General features: G+C 36.6%; 1 protein-coding gene across 4 annotated transcripts in view; it reads left to right on the top strand.

Annotated features, from left to right (window-relative positions):
- LOC105498962 (vacuolar protein sorting 13 homolog A) overlaps positions 1-18,489 on the top strand; it is a 246,971-nt gene that overhangs the window by 55,573 nt on the left and 172,909 nt on the right. For all 4 annotated transcript variants that reach the window (XR_011612428.1, XM_071077637.1, XM_071077638.1 and 1 more), the window contains exons 18-19: positions 14,558-14,747; positions 14,828-14,942. Coding sequence is in view for 3 of the 4 variants with exons in the window: in XM_071077637.1 (XP_070933738.1) it covers positions 14,558-14,747; positions 14,828-14,942 (305 nt within the window). In the remaining variant the exon portion in view is untranslated. The remainder of the gene's footprint in view (positions 1-14,557; positions 14,748-14,827; positions 14,943-18,489) is intronic.

The following is an 18,489-nucleotide window of genomic DNA, read 5'->3' as shown; positions in this document are numbered from 1 at the left end:
TGAACAGTGTATGATGTTTCCAATTTCTTCATATCTTCATCAGTATTTGTTATTATCTGTTCTTTTGATTACAGCATGAAATGGTATCTCACTGTGGTTTTGATTTCCTTTTTCCTGATGGCTAAGGATTTTGAGCTTTTTTTGTGTGTGTGCTTATTGGCCACTTTATGTGCATGTCTTCTTTGGAGAAATGTCTGTTAAATTTATTTTCCTATTTTATATTGGGTTGTCTTTTTATTTTTGAGTTGCAAGAGTTCTTTATATATTCTTGATACAAATCTCTTATTAGATAAACAATTTTCAGTTATTTTCTCCCACTGTTTTCTTTGTATTTTTCTTAATGGTGAAGTCAAATTTATATTTTCTTTTTTTACACATGCTTTTCATTATACCTCAGAAATCTTTGCCTACTCCAGTGGTACAAATATATACTCCTATATATTCTTGTAAGAATTTTATACTATTTCCTCTCAAATGTAGGGTTATGATCCATTTTGAGTTAATGTTATTGGATGGTGTGAGATGGGGGGGGGTTCAGCTTCATTCTTTTTCATGAGATTATTCAGTTGTCCTAGCACCATTTGTTGAAAAAACTATTCTTTCCCCATTGAATAATCTTGGCAGCCTTGTCAAAATTTATGAGTTGATCATAAATGTAAGGATTTATTTCTAGACTCTTAATTCTAATCCCATTGATCTATATGTCTAGCCTTATGTCGGTACCCTGCTGTCTTAATTATGGTGGCTTTATAGTAGAACTTGTAATCAGAAAGTATGACTCTTCCAGTATTTTTTGTTTTAGCTGTCCTGATTTCCTTAAACTTCTGTATAAATTTTAAGATTGTTTTCCATTTCTGCAAAAATATAAGCTTAGATTTGATAAAGATTGCATTGAATTTTGTGGATCAATTTTGGGTGTACTGAACAAATTATTCAGCACAAATTATTCAACTACTCATCTAAACAATATTAAGTCTTCCAATCCATGCACATTGGATGTCTTTTCATTTATTTAGATATTTAAAAAATTTGAACAGTGTTTTGTAGTTTTCAGATACAGTACACCTCTTATGTTAAATTTATTTGCAAGTATTTTATTGTTTTTGATAGTATTATAAAAGAATTGTTTCCTTAATTTCATTTTGGATTATTATATGTGTATAGACATACAATTGAGTTTTGTATACTGCACTTGTACCCTGCAACCTTGATGAACTTGTTTCATTAGTTCCACGAGTTTTTTTTAGTTGATTCCTTAGGATTTTTTATATACATGATCGTATAATCTGCAAATACAGTTTTACTTCTTCCATTCCAGTGTGGATGCCCTTTCTTTTATTTTCTTGCCTAATTGCCCTGGCTAGAACCTCCAGTAGTATTTTAAATAGAAATGATGAGAGTGGGCTTCTCTTCTTGTTTCTGTTCTTAGAAGGAAGTGTTCATCCTTTCACCATTATGTTAGATGTGAGTTAGGTGTGGTCTGCATCATTTTACAATCCCACCAGCAATATACATGGATTCATAGTTTTCCAAAGCATTCCAACACTTGTTATTTTCTGTTTTTTGTTTGTTTGTTTGTTTTTAATTTTTATTTTAAAGTGTAGCCATCCTTATGGGTGTTAAGTATAGTATCATATTGTGGTTTTGATTTGAATTTCTTTAATGACTAATGATGTTGAGCATCTTTTCATGTGGATATTGGCCCTTTGTGTAAATTCATTGGGTCTATTTTTAAATATTTTTCATTTGTTGTTGAGTTGTAAGAATTCTTTTGTATTCTGGATACTAAACCTTCACCAGGTACATGATTGCAAATATTTCCTTCTATTCTTTATTTTGTTGTTTCACTTCATTGACACTGTTCTTTGATGTACAAAAGTTTTTACTTTTGAAGCTCACTTTATCTGGTTTTATATTTTGTTGTTCACACTTTTGATGTCTTATCTCAGAAGGTTCACCTAAGCCAAGGTTGTGAAAGTCTACTCCAATATTTTCTTCTAAGAGTTTTATACTTCTGTCTCTTACATATAAGTTTATGACCTATGTTGAGTTAATTTTTGTAAATGGCATAAGGCATTGGTACAACTCATTTAATTTGCATGTGGATATCCCGGTGTCCCCTCACACTTGTTGAAGACACTGTTCTTTCCTCAATGAACACTCCTGGTACCATTGTTGAAAATCAATTAGCCATAGATGTATGACTTTATTTTTGGACTTCAATTCTATCTCATTTTTATTCTAGACTTTCACTGTGATTATCATTATACCAATATTGTACTGTTTTGATGACTGCAGATTTTTAGTAAGTTTTGAAATTGGGAAGTGTCTTCCTTATTTTGTTCTACTCTTTCAAGAATGTTTTAGCTGTTTAAGGGTTGCTTGCAAGAGCTTACGAATTTGAGGATTCACTTTTCCATTTCTGGAAAGTATCTCTTTGAAATTTGATAGCGATTGCATTCAGTATGTAGATTGCTTTTGGTAGTCTTGCCATAATAACAATATTAAGTCTTCTGTGAACATAGGATATCTTTCCATTTAAATAAATGCTAAATAGATGCTTTTTCTGTTTTTATGAAGAATTTCAGAAGGATTGTTATTAATCTTTAAATATTTTGTAGAATTCACTTCACAAAATGAAGCCATTTTGTCCTTGTATTAGTCTGTTTCATGCTTCTAATAAAGAGATACCTGAGACTGGGTAATTTATAAAGGAGAGAGGTTTAATTGACTCATAGTTCGGTATGGCTGGGGCAGCCTCACAGTCATGGCAGAAGGCAAATGAGGAGCAAAGTCATGTCTCACGTGGAGGCAGGCAAGAGAGCTTGTGCAGGGGAGCTCCCTTTATAAAACCATCACACCTTGTGAGACTTATTCACTATCATGAGAACAGCACCGGAAAGACCTACCCTCTTGATTCAGTTGCCTACCATCAGATCTCTCCCACGACATGGGGGAATTATGGGAGCTAAAATTCAAGATGAGATTTGGGTGGGGACACAGCCAAACCGTGTCAGCTGAATTCTTCTTTGTTGAGAGTTTTTGATTACTGATTTACTCCTAACTAGTTATAGGTTTTACTATAAGTAAGTTTAAAAGATTATAGTAAGTTTTAGTATACTAAAGTTTATTGTAAAGTTTTACTGATAGTTTTTATAGGTTTATAAGTAGGATCTGTAAGTTACAGTAATTTTACTATAGGTTTTTAAGGTTATATAAAGGTTTTACTTCCTATTAGTTATCTGATTTTCTATTTCTTCTTAAGGCAGTTTTTGTAATTTGTATATTTCTAGGAATTTGTTCATTTCTTTGTTTTGCTGGTACTATTTTTTTGCAGTACTTGTTTGTAGTACTTTTTATTCTTCTATGGTGTGTCATAATGCCTCCACTTTCATTTCTAGTTATAGATATTTGCATCTTTAGTGTTTTTTTTGTCCTATTTTAGGTACAGGTTTGTTAAGTATGTTGTCCTTTTCAAAGTGGCAACTTTGATTTTTTTCATTCTCTCTGGTGTTTTTGTTTTATCTATTTAATTTGTCTCCACTCTGATATGTATTATTTTATTCATACTGTGAGCTTTGGGTTTAATTTGCTCTTCTCTTTGTAGTTCTTTTTTTTTTTTATACTTTAAGTTCTAGGGTACATATGCACAACGTGCAGGTTTGTTACATATGTATACATGAGCCATGTTGGTGTGCTGCATCCATTAACTCATCATTTACATTATGTATATCTACTAACGCTATCCCTCCTCCCTTCCCCCTCCCCACAATAGGGCCCGGTGTGTGATATTCCCCTTCCTGTATCCAAGTGATCTCATTGTTCACTTCCCACCTATGAGTGAGAACATGCGGTGTTTGGTTTTCTGTTCTTGCGATAGTTTGCTGAGAATGATGGTTTCCACCTGCATCCATGTCCCTACAAAGGACACGAACTCATCCTTTTTTATGGCTGCATAGTATTCCATGGTGTATATGTGCCACATTTTCTTAATCCAGTCTGTCACTGATGGACATTTGGGTTGATTCCAAGTCTTTGCTATTGTGAATAGTGCCACGATAAACATATGTGTGCATGTATCTTTATAGCAGCATGACTGATAATCCTTTGGGTATATACCCAGTAATGAGATGGCTAGATCAAATGGTATTTCTAGTTCTAGATCCTTGAGGAATTGCCACACTGTTTTCCACAATGGTTGAACTAGTTTACAGTCCCACTAATAGTGTAAAAGTGTTCCTATTTCTCCACATCCTCTCCAGCACCTGTTGTTTCCTGATTTATTAATGATTGCCATTCTAACAGGTGTGAGATGGTATCTCATTGTGGTTTTGATTTGCATTTCTCCGATGGCGAGTGATGATGAGCATTTTTTCATGTGTCTGTTGGCTATATGAATGTCTTCTTTTGAGAAGTGTCTGTTCATATCCTTTGCCCACTTTTTGATGGGGTTGTTTGTTGTTTTCTTGTACATTTGATTGAGTTCTTTATAGGTTCTGGATATTAGCCCTTTGTCAGATGAGTAGATTGCAAAAATTTTCTCCCATTCTGTAGGTTGCCTGTTCACTCTGATGGTAGTTTCTTTTGCTGTGCAGAAGCTCTTTAGTTTAATTAGATCCCATTTGTCAATTTTGGCTTTTGTTGCTGTTGCTTTTGGTGTTTTAGACATTTCGTCCTTGCCCATGCCTATGTCCTGAATGGTATTACCTAGGTTTTCTTCTAGGGTTTTTATGGTTTTAGGTCTAACATTTAAGTCTCTAATCCATCTTGAATTAATTTTCGTGTAAGGAGTAAGGAAAGGATCCAGTTTCAGCTTTCTACCTATGGCTAGCCAATTTTCCCAGCACCATTTATTAAATAGGGAATCCTTTCCCCATTTCTTGCTTTTGTCAGGTTTGTCAAAGATCAGATGGCTGTAGATGTGTGGTATTATTTCTGAGGGCTCTGTTCTGCTCCATTGGGCTGTATCTCTGTTTTGGTACCAATACCATGCTGTTTTGGTTACTGTAGCCTTGTAGTATAGTTTGAAGTCAGGTAATGTGATGCCTCCACCTTTGCTCTTTTGGCTTAGGGATTGTCTTGGCAATGCGGGCTCTTTTTTGGTTCCATATGAAATTTAAAGCAGTTTTTTTCCAATTCTGTGAAGAAAGTCATTGGTAGCTTAATGGGGATGGCATTGAATCTATAAATTACCTTGGGCAGTATGGCCATTTTCACAATATTGATTCTTCCTATCCATGAGCATGGTATGTTCTTCCATTTGTTTGTGTCCTTTTTTATTTCACTGAGCAGTGGTTTGTAGTTCTCCTTGAAGAGGTCCTTTACATCCCTTGTAAGTTGGATTCCTAGGTATTTTATTCTTTGAAGCTATTGTGAATGGGAGTTCATTCATGATTTGGCTCTCTGTTTGTCTGTTGCTGGTGTATAAGAATGCTTGTGATTTTTGCACATTGATTTTGTATCGTGAGACTTTGCTGAAGTTGCTTATCAGCTTAAGGAGATTTTGGGCTGAGACAATGGGGTTTTCTAAATATACAATCATGTCATCTGCAAACAGGGACAATTTGACTTCTTCTTTTCCTAACTGAATACCCTTGATTTCTTTCTCTTGCCTGATTGCCCTAGCCAGAACTTCCAACACTATGTTGAATAGGAGTGGTGAGAGAGGGCATCCCTGTCTTGTGCCAGTTTTCAAAGGGAATGCTTCCAGTTTTTGCCCATTCAGTATAATATCGGCTGTGGGTTTGTCATAAATAGCTCTTATTATTTTGAGATACGTTCCATCAATACCGAATTTATGGAGAGTTTTTAGCATGAAGGGCTGTTGAATTTTGTCAAAGGCCTTTTCTGCATCTATTGAGATAATCATGTGGTTTTTGTCTTTGGTTCTGTTTATATGCTGGATTACATTTATTGATTTGTGTATATGTTGAACCAGCCTTGCATCCCAGGAATGAAGCCCACTTGATCATGGTGGATAAGCTTTTTGATGTGCTGCTGGATTCGGTTTGCCAGTATTTTATTGAGGATTTTTGCATCGATGTTCATCAGGGATATTGGTCTAAAATTCTCTTTTTTTGTTGTATCTCTGCCAGGCTTTGGTATCAGGATGACGTTGGCCTCGTAAAATGAGTTAGGGAGGATTCCCTCTTTTTCTATTGATTGGAATAGTTTCAGAAGGAATGGTACCAACTCCTTGTACCTCTGGTAGAATTTGGCTGTGAATCTGTCTGGTCTTGGACTTTTTTTGGTTGGTAGGCTATTAATTATTGCCTCAATTTCAGAGCCTGCTATTGGTCTATTCAGGGATTCAGCTTCTTCCTGGTTTAGTCTTGGGAGAGTGTAAGTGTCCAGGAAATTATCCATTTCTTCTAGGTTTTCTAGTTTATTTGCATAGAGGTGTTTATAGTATTCTCTGATGATAGTTTGTATTTCTGTGGGGTCGGTGGTGATATCCCCTTTATCATTTTTATTGTGTCTATTTGTTTCTTCTCTCTTTTCTTCTTTATTAGTCTTGCTAGTGGTCTATCAATTTTGTTGATCTTTTCAAAAAACCAGCTCCTGAATTCATTGATTTTTTTGGAGGGTTTTTTGTGTGTCTATCTCCTTCAGTTCTGCTCTGATCTTAGTTATTTCTTGCCTTCTGCTAGCTTTTGAATGTGTTTGCTCTTTCTTCTCTAGTTCTTTTAATTGTGATGTTAGGGTGTCAATTTTAGATCTTTCCAGTTTTCTCTTGTGGACATTTAGTGCTATAAATTTCCCTCTACACACTGCTTTAAATGTGTCTCAGAGATTCTGGTATGTTATATCTTTGTTCTCATGGATTCCAAAGAACATCTTTATTTCTGCCTTCATTTCATTATGTACTCAGTAGTCATTCAGGAGAAGGTTGTTCAGTTTCCATGTAGTTGAGTGGTTTTGATTGAGTTTCTTAGTCCTGAGTTCTAGTTTGATTGCACTGTGGTCTGAGTGACAGTTTGTTATAATTTCTGTTCTTTTACATTTGCTGAGGAGTGCTTTACTCCTCAGTAACTTTGGGATAAGTGTGATGTGGTGCTGAGAAGAATGTATATTCTGTTGATTTGAGGTGGAGAGTTCTGTAGATGTCTATTAGGTCCACTTGGTGCAGAGTTGAGTTCAATTCCTGGATATCCTTGTTGACTTTCTGTCTCATTGATCTGTCTAATGTTGACAATGGGGTGTTAAAGTCTCCCATTATTATTGTACGGGAGTCTAAGTCTCTTTGTAAGTCTCTAAGGACTTGCTTTGTGAATCTGGGTGCTCCTGTATTGGGTGCATATATATTTAGGATAGTTAGCTCTTCCTGATGAATTGATCCCTTTACCATTATGTAATGGCCTTCTTTGTCTCTTTTGATCTGTAATGGTTTAAAGTCCGTTTTATCAGAGACTAGGATTGCAACCCCTGCTTTTTTTCGCTTTCCATTTGCTTGGTATATCTTCCTCCATCCCTTTATTTTGAGCCTATGTGTGTCTCTGCATGTGAGATGGGTCTCCTGAATACAGCAAACTGATGTGTCTTGACTCTTTATCCAATTTGCCAGTCTGTGTCTTTCAATTGGACCATTTAGTCCATTTACATTTAAGGTTAATATTGTTATGTGTGAACTTGATCCTGTCATTGTGATGTTAGCTGGTTATTTTGCTCGCTAGTTGATTCAGTTTCTTCCTAGCATCGATGGACTTTACATTTTGACATGTTTTTGCAATGGCTGGTACCTGTTGTTCCTTTCCATGTTTAGTGCTTCCTTCAGGATCTCTTGTAGGGCAGGCCTGGTGATGTCAAACTATTGAAGCATTTGCTTGTCCGTATAGGATTTTATTTCTCCTTCACTTATGAAACTTAGTTTGACTGGATGTGAAATTCTGGGTTGAAAATTCTTTAAGAATGTTGAATATTGGCCCCCACTGTCTTCTGGCTTGGAGAGTTTCTGCCGAGAGATCTGCTGTTAGTCTGATGGGCTTCCCTTTGTGGGTAACCCGACCTTTCTCTCTGGCTGCCCTTAACATTTTTCCTTCATTTCAACTTTGGTGAATCTGATAATTATGTGTCTTGGAGTTACTCTTCTCGAGGAATATCTTTGTGGCGTTCTCTGTATTTCCTGAATTTGAATGTTGGCCTGCCTTGCTAGGTTGGGGAAGTTCTCCTGGATGATATCCTGCAGAGTGTTTTCCAACTTGGTTCCATTTTCCCCGTCACTTTCAGGCACACCAATCAGACATAGATTTGGTCTTTTCACGTAATCCCATATTTTTTGGAAGCTTTGTTCATTTCTTGTTACTCTTTTTTCTCTACACTTCTCGCTTCATTTCATTCATTTGATCTTCAATCACTGATAGTCTTTCTTCCAGATGATCGAGTCGGTTACTGAAGCTTGTACATTTGTCATGTGGTTCTCGTATTATGGTTTTCATCTCTATCAGTTTTTTTAAGGACTTCTCTACATTGGTTATTCTAGTTAGCCGTTTGTCAAACTTTTTTCATGGTTTTTAGTTTCTTTGCACTGGTTACATAGTTCCTCCTTTAGCTCTGAAAAGTTTGATCGACTGAAGCCTTCTTCTGTCGACCTGTCAAAGTCATTCTCCGTCCAGTTTGTTGTGTTGCTGGCGATGAGCTGCGTTCCTTTGGAGGGGGAGATGCGCTCTGATTTTTTGAATTTCCAGCTTTTCTGCACTGCTTTTTCCCCATCTTTGTGGTTTTATCTGCCTTTGGTCTTTGATGATGTTGATGTACTGATGGGGTTTTGGTGTGGGTGTCCTTTCTGTTTGTTAGTTTTCCTTCTAACAATCAGGACTCTCAGCTGCAGGTCTGTTGGAGTTTGCTTGAGGTCCACTCCAGGACCTGTTTGCCTGGGTATCAGCAGCGGAGGCTGCAGAAGATAGAATATTGCTGAACAGCGAGTGTTGCTGTCTGATTCTTCCTCTGGAAGCTTCGTCTCAGGGGTGTACCCCCCGTATGAGGTGTGAGGTGTCGATCTGCACCTAGTGGGGGATGTCTCCCAGTTAGGCAACTCAGGGATCAGGGACCCACTTGAGCAGGCAGTCTGTCCGTTCTCATATCTCAACCTCCATGCTGGGAGATCCACTGTTCTCTTCAAAGCTGTCAGATGGGGGCATTTACCTCTGCCGAGGTTTCTACTGTTTTTCGTTTAGCTATGACCTGTCCCCAGAGGAGGAGTCTATAGAGGCAGGCCAGCCTCCTTGAGCTATGGTGGGCTCAACCCAATTCGAGCTTCCCAGGGGCTTTGTTTACCTACTTAAGCCTCAGCAATGGCGGGCGCCCCCCCGCAGCCTCGCTGCCACCTTGCAGTTAGATCTCATACTGCTGTTCTGGCAATGAGGGAGGCTCCGTGGGTGTGGGGCCCTCTGGGCCAGGTGTGGGATATAATCTCCTGGTGTGCCGTTTGCTAAGACCCTTGGTAAAGCGTAGTATTAGGGTTGGAGTTACCCACCCTAATACCACCCTAGTATTAGGGTGGGATTTTCCAGGTGTTGTGTGTCTCAATTTCCTTTGGCTAGGAAAAGGATTCCCAATTCCCTTCCCCCTTGCGCTTCCCAGGTAAGGCGGTGCTTCCTCCACTTCAGCTCTCACTGGTTGGGCTGCACCCTTGGACCAGCGCCAACTGTCCCACACGACACGCCCCAGTGAAATGAACCCGGTACCTCAGTTGAAAATGCAGAAATCACCCGTCTTCTGTGTTGCTCATGCTGGGAGCTGGAGGCTGGAGCTGTTCCTATTCAGCCATCTTGGGCACGTCCCCCTGCTCTTTGTAGTTCTTCAAAGTGTAAAGTGAGGTTTTTGGTTTGATAGTCTTTCTTTTTTAATGTAGGCATTTGCAGACAAAAATTTCCCTATGAAAACTGCTTTGGATACATCTTGTATGTTTTGTAATATTGTGTTTGATTTGCATCCATTTCAACATATTTTCTGATTTCTGTTGTGTTTTTTTTTTTTTTAACCTGTTCCTTCTTTAAGCATGTTTAATTTCCACATAATTGTGAATGTTTCAGTTTTTCTTCTGTTCAGTTCTAATTTGATTCCATTATGGTTGGAGAAGATGCTTGGTGTATTTTCTTATTAAACTTATTGTGATTTGTTTTGTGACCTAACGTTTGGTCTGTTCTGGAGAATGTTCCATGTGCTTGCACTTGAGAAGAATGTATCTTGCTGTTGTTGGGTAGAGTAGTCCATATTTGTCTGTTACATGTGGTTGGTTTATAATGTTGTTTGGGTTCTCTATTACTTGATTGTTCCTCTGCCTAAATGTTCCTCATTTAATGGAAGTGGGAGCTTGAAATTTCTAAGTGTTATTGTGAGCTATTTCTCCCTTTAATTCTTTCAAGGTGTGATTCATATATTTTGGGGACTTTGTTTGGTGTATACATGTTTGTTATTATTGTATCTTTGATGAATTGAGCCTCTTAATCAAAATATAATGACCTTTTTTTTCTTGTCACAGTTTTCTATTGAAAGATATTTAAGTTAATTAATTAATTTAGATACAGGGTCTTGCTTTGCCACCCAGGCTTGAGTGCAATGGTGTAGTCATAGCCTTACTGCAGCCTTGAATTCCTGGGCTCAAGTGATCTTCCCACCACAGCCTCTCGAGTAGCTGGGATTAAAGGTGTGAGCCACCATACCTGGCTAAAGATTATTTTATATGTTAGTATAACCACCCAGCTCTCTTTTGGTTACGAGTTACATGCAATATCTTTTTTTGTCCTTTCACTTTCAACCCGTATGTGTCTTTGGCTGTAAAATGTGTCTCTTTAAGGCAGTATGCCTATGGTCCCTGACTTAGGCTAGGTATATTAAATACATTTTTGACTTGGAATATTTTTGATGGGTTTATTGGGAAATAATCAGTCATAAGTTGAGGAGCATCTGTATTGTTGTATCATGTTTTTTTCATCCAATCTGCCAGTCTCTGTCTTTCCTTTGATTAGTTTAATTTCATTTACATTTAACGTGTTTACTGGTAGGCAAGAAGTTCTGCCATTTTGCTATTGGTTTATTGTATGTCTTATACCTTCTGTCCCTTCAATTCCTCAGTACTGTCTTCTTTTTTTTCTTTTTTTCTTTTTTTTTTTTTGAGACGGAGTCTGGCTCTGTCACCCAGGCTGGAGTGCAGTGGCCGGATCTCGGCTCACTGCAAGCTCCACCTCCCGGGTTCACGCCATTCTCCTGCCTCAGCCTCCCGAGTAGCTGGGACTACAGGTGCCCACCACCTCGCCCGGCTAGTTTTTTGTATTTTTTTTTAAGAGAGACGGGGTTTCACCGTCAATACTGTCTTCTTAGTGTTTGTTAATTTTTTTGAGTATATATTTCTATTTCTTCCTCATTTCTTTTTCCAAACATATTTTAGTCATTTTGTTCAGGGCTACCGTAGGGATTACAATTAACGTTCCGAATTTAAGACAGTCAAATTTGAATTGATGCTAACTTAACTTTAATAGTGTATAAAAACTCTACTCTTATGCAGCTCCATTCTTCATCTTTATGTTATCATTTTCACAAATTACTGTTTTACATACGTGTATTCATTAGCCTAGGTTTATATTTATTTTTATGTGTTTGTCTTTAAATCATAGAGGAATTAAAAAGAGGAGTTAAAAACCAAAAATGCAATTACTGGCTTTTTTCTTTGCTTATGTAGTTACCATTACAAGAGTTTTTTATTTATTTGTATGGCTTCAAATTACTATCGAGTATCCTCTCATTGCAGCCTTTAGGACTCCCTTTAGCCTTTCTCGTAGGGCAAGTCTACTAATGACAGACTCAGTTTTTGTTCATCTGGAAATGTGTTCATTTTTCCTTCATTTTAGAAGGATAGTTTTGTGATATATAGATTTCTTGGTTGACATTTTTTTTTTTCATTTAGCACTTTAAGTACATGATCTTGCTGCCATTTGGACTGCATAGTTTCTGAGGAGAAATTAGCTGTTAATCTATTAAGTATCTCATATATGTGATGAGTTGCTTCTCTCTTGCTGCTTTCAAGGTTTTCCTTTTTTGGCTTTTGACAGTTGGGTTATAATATGTCTCCTTGTGAGTCTCTGAGTTTATCCTAATTGGAGGTCTTTGAGCTTCTTGGATTTATAAATTTGTGTTCTTTATCAAATTTGAGAAGTTTCTGGCCATTACTTCTCGCAGTATTTTTAGTATCTTTTCTTTTTCTCATGTCCTTTGGAGAGTCCCGTAGTGTATATGTTGTTCCACTTGATGGTCTCCCACTTTAGGCACTGTTCATTGTTCTTCATTGTTCTTTATGCTCCTCAGACTCAATCATTTCAGTTGTCCTGTATTCAAGTTTGATGGTTCTTTCTTTGGGCTGCTTACATCCTCTGTTAAACCTCTCTGCAGATGGTTCCCAAATCATGATTGTTTAGCTTACGATTTTTTGATTTTAGAATGGTGCAAAAGTGATCCATATTTAGTAGACATCTTACTTTGAGTATCCATACAACCTTTGTTTTTCACTTTTCAGTACAGTACTGAATAAATTCCATAAGCTATTTAACATTTTATTGTAAAATAGGCCTTGTGTTAGATGATTTTTCCCAACTGTAGGCTAATATAACTATTCTGAGTACATTTAAGGTAGGGTAGGCTAGGCTATGATGCTTGGTAGGCTAGGTGTGTCAAGTGCATTTTAAACTTATGACATATTCAACTTACAATGATTTTATTGGGACATTACCCCATTATAAATCAAGGAACATGTGTAGTGAATTTTTCATATTGGCTGTTGTACTTCCCACCTTCAAAATTTCTATTTGGTTCTTTGTAATAATTTCTGTTGATTTGTATTCTGTGCTCAAATGTTGTTTTCCTGGTTTTCTTTAGTTTTTGAGTGTAAGACAGCTTATTTAACATGTTGGCTTAGTGAACATAATGTCTAGTCTTCTCTTTTCTGTGTATGCTTTGTACATTTTCTGTTTAAAACTTGATGTTTTGAGTGGTATAATGTGGTAACTGTGGAAATTAGATTTCCCCCCTCTGTGGTTTGTTGTTGATTGTTGAAGATGTAGTTTTCCATTTGTCTACCTACTGTAGTGGGTAGAATTGTGTCATCCAAAACAGTATGTCAATTTCTAATTCCCAGTACCTGCAAATACAGCCTTATTTGGAAATAGTCTTTGCAGATGTAATCAAGTTAAAATTAGTTCATGCTGTATTAGTGTTTGCTCTAACTGAATGATGTGTGCTCTTCAAAGAAAAGAGAAATTTGGACACAGACTCGGAAAATAAGACAGACTAGAGAAGACAATTTGAAGATAGACATAAAGAGGAGAATGCCGTGTGACGATATCTTCTTAGCTGCACCCATATTAATGTAGATTTTCTGTAATGTGGTGTGGGGATTAGAGGTGGAAGATGATCATAGCTCAGATGCCACAAGCTCTCCCTGTCCTTATCAAATTTCAGCAGATTTTTGTTTGTTTGTTTTGAGATGGAGTGTACTCTGTCGCCAGGCTGGAGTGCAGTGGCACAATCTCAGCTCACTCTGCCTCCTGAGTTCAAGAGATTCTCCTGCCTCAGGTTCCTGAGTAGCTGGGATTACAGGCAGGTACCACCACTCCCAGCTAATTTTTGTATTTTTAGTAGAGACGGAGTTACACCATGTTGGCCAGGATGGTCTCGATCTCTTGACCTCGTGATCCCCTTGCCTTGGCCTCCCAAAGTGCTGAGATTACAGGCGTGAGCCACTGTGCCCAGCCTAGATTTTCTTGAATAAAAGTTTTTCTGTTTGCTGTATGCGCTTAGATCAATTTCCAGAGATTTTATAATTTTCACTTGTTCTTTCCCTGTTTGGTTTGCTGGGGAGAAGAGTTGCTGAGCTCCTCACATAGTCATTCTCCAAGTCCTGCCTCATCCTTGGTTTTTAAATGTTTATTTTATTGTTTTATTTTTTTGAGACAGAATCTTACTCTGTTGCCCAGGCTGGAGGGCAGTGACATGACCTTGGCTCACTGCAACCTCTACCTCCCTGGTTCAAGCGATTTTCCTGCCTCAGCCTCCTGAGTAGCTGGGACTACAGGCAAACGCCCCCACGCCTGGCTAACTTTTGTATTTTTAGTAGAGACGGGGTTTCACCATGTTGGCCAGTTTGGTCTCGAACTCTTGACCTCAAGTTATCCGCCTGTTTCAAACTCCCAAAACACTGGGATTACGGCTGTGAGCCACATGTCTGGCCTTTAAATGTTTATTTTTATTTTTAGAATAAAACGTGTGTGGAGTTGTGTTGTATGTGCAAAACTTTTCAGTTTTACATTAAGCATTGTAGATTTACTGTCATTTTAATTTTAGCTTATTATAACTTTGTTACATAGAAATCAACACAAATAGGATTCTTTGTGAATTAATCTATGTCAATTTAGAGGAACCATTGTATATCTTCTTTGATGGGAATGGACTGGAGTCAGAAACGCAAAGTGAAGTTGTCTTCATTAATATTTTAAATCATTTTCAATTGTAAAAATCCTTTACAGTTTTACTGATTACTAACTTTTGTTCTTTTTTTTTTTAAATGCAGATTTGAAACTAAAATAGATTCATTTCATATTACTGGCTTACCAGATAATTCAGAAAAACCCCGCCTCCTGTCTTCATTGGATGATGCAATGTCACTCTTCCAAATTACATTTGAGATAAATCCATTAGATGAAACTGTTACTCAGAGGTGTATCATAGAAGCTGAACCTTTAGAAATCATATATGATGCAGTAAGCATGTTTTTAAATTACTAAGTTTTAATATAATTTAGTTTGCTTTGAGTTTGTGATAATGATGTTTATTTTAACAGAGGACAGTGAATAGTATAGTGGAATTCTTCAGACCTCCAAAAGAGGTACATCTAGCACAGCTCACTTCAGCAACTTTGACAAAACTGGAAGAATTTCGCAATAAGACAGCAACAGGTAAATGTCAATATTAATGTTGATGAATTAAATACTGTATCCTATATTAAACTTTTATTTATGGTAGAATATTTTTAGTAAAGTTTATTTTAAATTTATGATATTTCTAGACTGGTTTTAGTTAACAGAAACTAATTTAGTACTTTTATGTTTAAAGGCAGATAAAACCATAATCGTTTTTTACACTCAGAAAGTTGATACCTAGTAACCACGTTTAAGTTAGTTGCAGAATTTTGCTTAGGATACTTGGACCACTATTTATGACAAAAACTGGCCTCTCGTTTTCCTTTCTTAGAATGTGTTCCAGATTTTGATATATCAGCCTCAGGGAAAAAAGTTCTATCCTTTTTTATTCTCTAGGAGAGTTTGAATAAGGTCAGGTATTATTTCTTCCTTAAATATTTGGCAGAGCTTAACAGTAAAACCACTTGGTTTTGGAGATTTCTTTGTAGGAAAATTTAAGATTACAGATTGAACTTTTTAATTAAATAGTTGACCATAGAGATTATCTGTATGATTTTAATGCTTTGTAATTGGTTAGGACTTGTTTTCTAACTCAATATATGATGCTAAAAAAAAATGTTCCTCATATGCTGAAAAGCCTGTCTTTTCATATCTGTACCTATTCATTAGGTATGGATTGTTAATCATGTACTTCAAGTTTTTTGTATCCTTTTGTCACCTTGTTCTAACAGTTATTAAGAGAAATACATGAAAAATGCCTCGTTATCAATTGTGGATTTTTCTATTTCTAATAGATCTGTCAGTTTGTTTAAAAAAATAAATTTGGCTGGGCATGGTGGCTCACGCCTGTAATCCCAGCACTTTGGGAAGCCGAGGCGGTTGGATTACCTGAGGTCAGAGTTTGAGACCAGCCTGGCCAACATGGCAAAACCATAATAGAGATGGGGTTTTAATAGAGAGCGGGTTTCACCAGCCTGGGCAACGGAGCGACACTCTGCCACACACACACAACATAATAATAATAAAAATTAAAAAAAATAAATTTTAAGGCTGTCATTAAGTACATGCAGGAGTAAATTATTTTTTCCTCCTATAAACCAAATATTTTATCTGTGTAAAGTTGACCGCCTATATTTTTAATGCTTTAATTTTTTTCCCTTTGCACTTTTTTACTTTATTTTATTTTTGATCTGATATCAGTATGAAGTACAAAGTTTCTTTTCGTTAGAATTTACCTGGTGTATGTTTTTTCTTTTATTTTTACTTTTTCCCTATATGTTTTCAGATGTGTCAAGTCAACAACAGGTAATAGGATTTTTTCCAATCTAAATTTATGATCCTTATTTTTTATTTATATCTACTGTTTGCATTTAATTAATGTATTTAGGCTTATGTCTAACAACCTATTTTGTGCTTTTGAATTTGTTTTTCCTTGTTTTATTTTTCTTGCCTTCCTTTGGATAAATTCTAGGATGCCTTTCTTCCCCCTTCCCTACATTCGATCGGGAAGTTAAATATTCTCTATCTCTTTTTATTTTAGAAATTACAGTATACATTTTTATAAAAATATAAATATAATGAATAATTTTATATTCTCCTAGTCATTATATGGACTTTAGTACTGTTGAACTTTATATACTATCCCCATATACTAATTTTTGTACTTAAAAAAAACTTTATTGGACTATATGCGTATAGTTCATGGTAGTTTAGAATTACTTATGCATTTACTACCTTCTTTGCTCTTCATTTTTCTTACACCTACACTTTTTATCTGATTTTATTTTCTTTCTGTTGGAAGTTCATCTTTTTTTTTTCTTTTTCCAAACTCCGTCTCCTGGGTTCTAGCAATTCTCCTGCCTCAGCCTCCTGACTAGCTGGGATTACAGTCACCCACCACAATGTCTGGCTATTTTTTAAAAAGATTTTTAATAGAGATGGGATTTCACCATGTTGGCCAGGCTGCTCTCAAACTCCTGACCTCAGGTGATCCATCTGCCTCGACCTCCCAAAGTGCTGGGATTACAGGAGTGAGGCACCGTGCCTGGCCTGGAAGTTCTTTTGTAAACTTCCCTTGTAAATATTTTATCTTGTAAGAATCTGCTGGTGGCAAATCTGTGCTTTTTTTTTTTTTTTTTTTTTTTTTTTTTTTGATACAGAGTCTTGCTCTGTCGGCCAGGCTGGGGTGCAGTGACATAATCTCGGCTCACTGCAACCTCTGCCTCCTGGGTTCAAGCACTTCTTTTGCCTCAGCCTTCTGAGTAGCTGGAATTACAGGGGTATGCCTCCATGCCCAGTTAATTTTTGTGTTTTTGCTAGAGATGGGGTTTCACCATGTTGGCCAGGCTGGTCTGGACCTCCTATCCTCAGGTGATCCATCTCCCTCAGCCTCCCAAAGTGCTGGGATTACAGGCATGAGCCACCATGCCCCATTGTATATTAGTTTGGCATGACACTACTGCATATAGAATTAAAGGTTGATGTTCATTTTCTCCTTAACACATTGAAGAGGCCATTCTGTCTTTAGGTTTTCATTACTGATGTTGAGAATTCAGGTGTCAGTGTGTCTGCTGTTTTTTTGTACATTATCTACCCTTTTACATTCAAGAACTTTTTATCTTTTGTATTCTGTTGTTGCAATTTGGTGTATCCAGCTATAGATTTGCTTTATATATCCTTTTTGGGATTCATTGGATTTCATGAATCTGAGTACTGGGATTTTTAATGAATTGTAATGATTTCTAGAAAATCTGTCTGGAAAATTATTAGCCACTAACTCTTTACATATATTCTCTTCTGGAATTCTGGCTAAATGAATTTTAGCCTTTCTTACTCCATCTTCCATTCTCCTTAACTTCTGTATCCTGCTTTGTTTCCATCTGTTCTTCTCTGTGTTACATGCTGGGTCATTTCTTCTAATTTATCTTTTAGTTTACTGAGTCCTTTTTTAGCCATGTCCAACGTGGTATCAAATCTCTTCATTAAGTTTAATTTCAGTGATTATATTTTTCCCTTTAGGAATTCTGTTTGGTTAAATTTAAAATCTGTGTTGTCATTCTTTTTTGGTTTTGTATTTCCCATGGATATCTTTACACTTGTCGTCTTTTTTTTTTTTTTTTTTTTTTTTTTTTTTTTTAGAGATCATAAGTACAGTATTTTATATTCTGTCTTACCAGTTAGTTCTCTCTCTTCAGATAGTCCGTTATGTGAAGGCTTTTGTGGTTCTCTTTTTCCTATCTTCTGTCTTTTGTTTCTTTTGATTCTTACTCATGGTAATGTGTGTCTTTTTATGCTTGGTAATTTTTCATTGTAATCTGCTCATTTTCCTTAGAATATTATTTGGGAGAATTTTCTGAAGCCTGAGATAACTGAGCCTTCATTCAGGGAAGATTTATATTTCTTCTGCCAGGTACCTTGGGTATGTTGGTGGCATAACTAAATTCATTGCTTAAGACATTCTGGACTGCCAAAGAATTGTTGGGCTACATACCTCCTTGAGGAATGTATCATAGTTACAATTCACAGAGGTATTACCTTTTTCTTCTAATTTTTCTCAGGGCCTTTGTTTGCATCCCCCTGTGAG

This window comes from Macaca nemestrina, chromosome 14 (assembly GCF_043159975.1).
Source record: "Macaca nemestrina isolate mMacNem1 chromosome 14, mMacNem.hap1, whole genome shotgun sequence".
NCBI classification, from domain to species: domain Eukaryota; kingdom Metazoa; phylum Chordata; class Mammalia; order Primates; family Cercopithecidae; genus Macaca; species Macaca nemestrina.
Note: the sequence above shows the minus strand (reverse complement) of the source record. Positions and strands in the feature narration are given on the sequence as shown.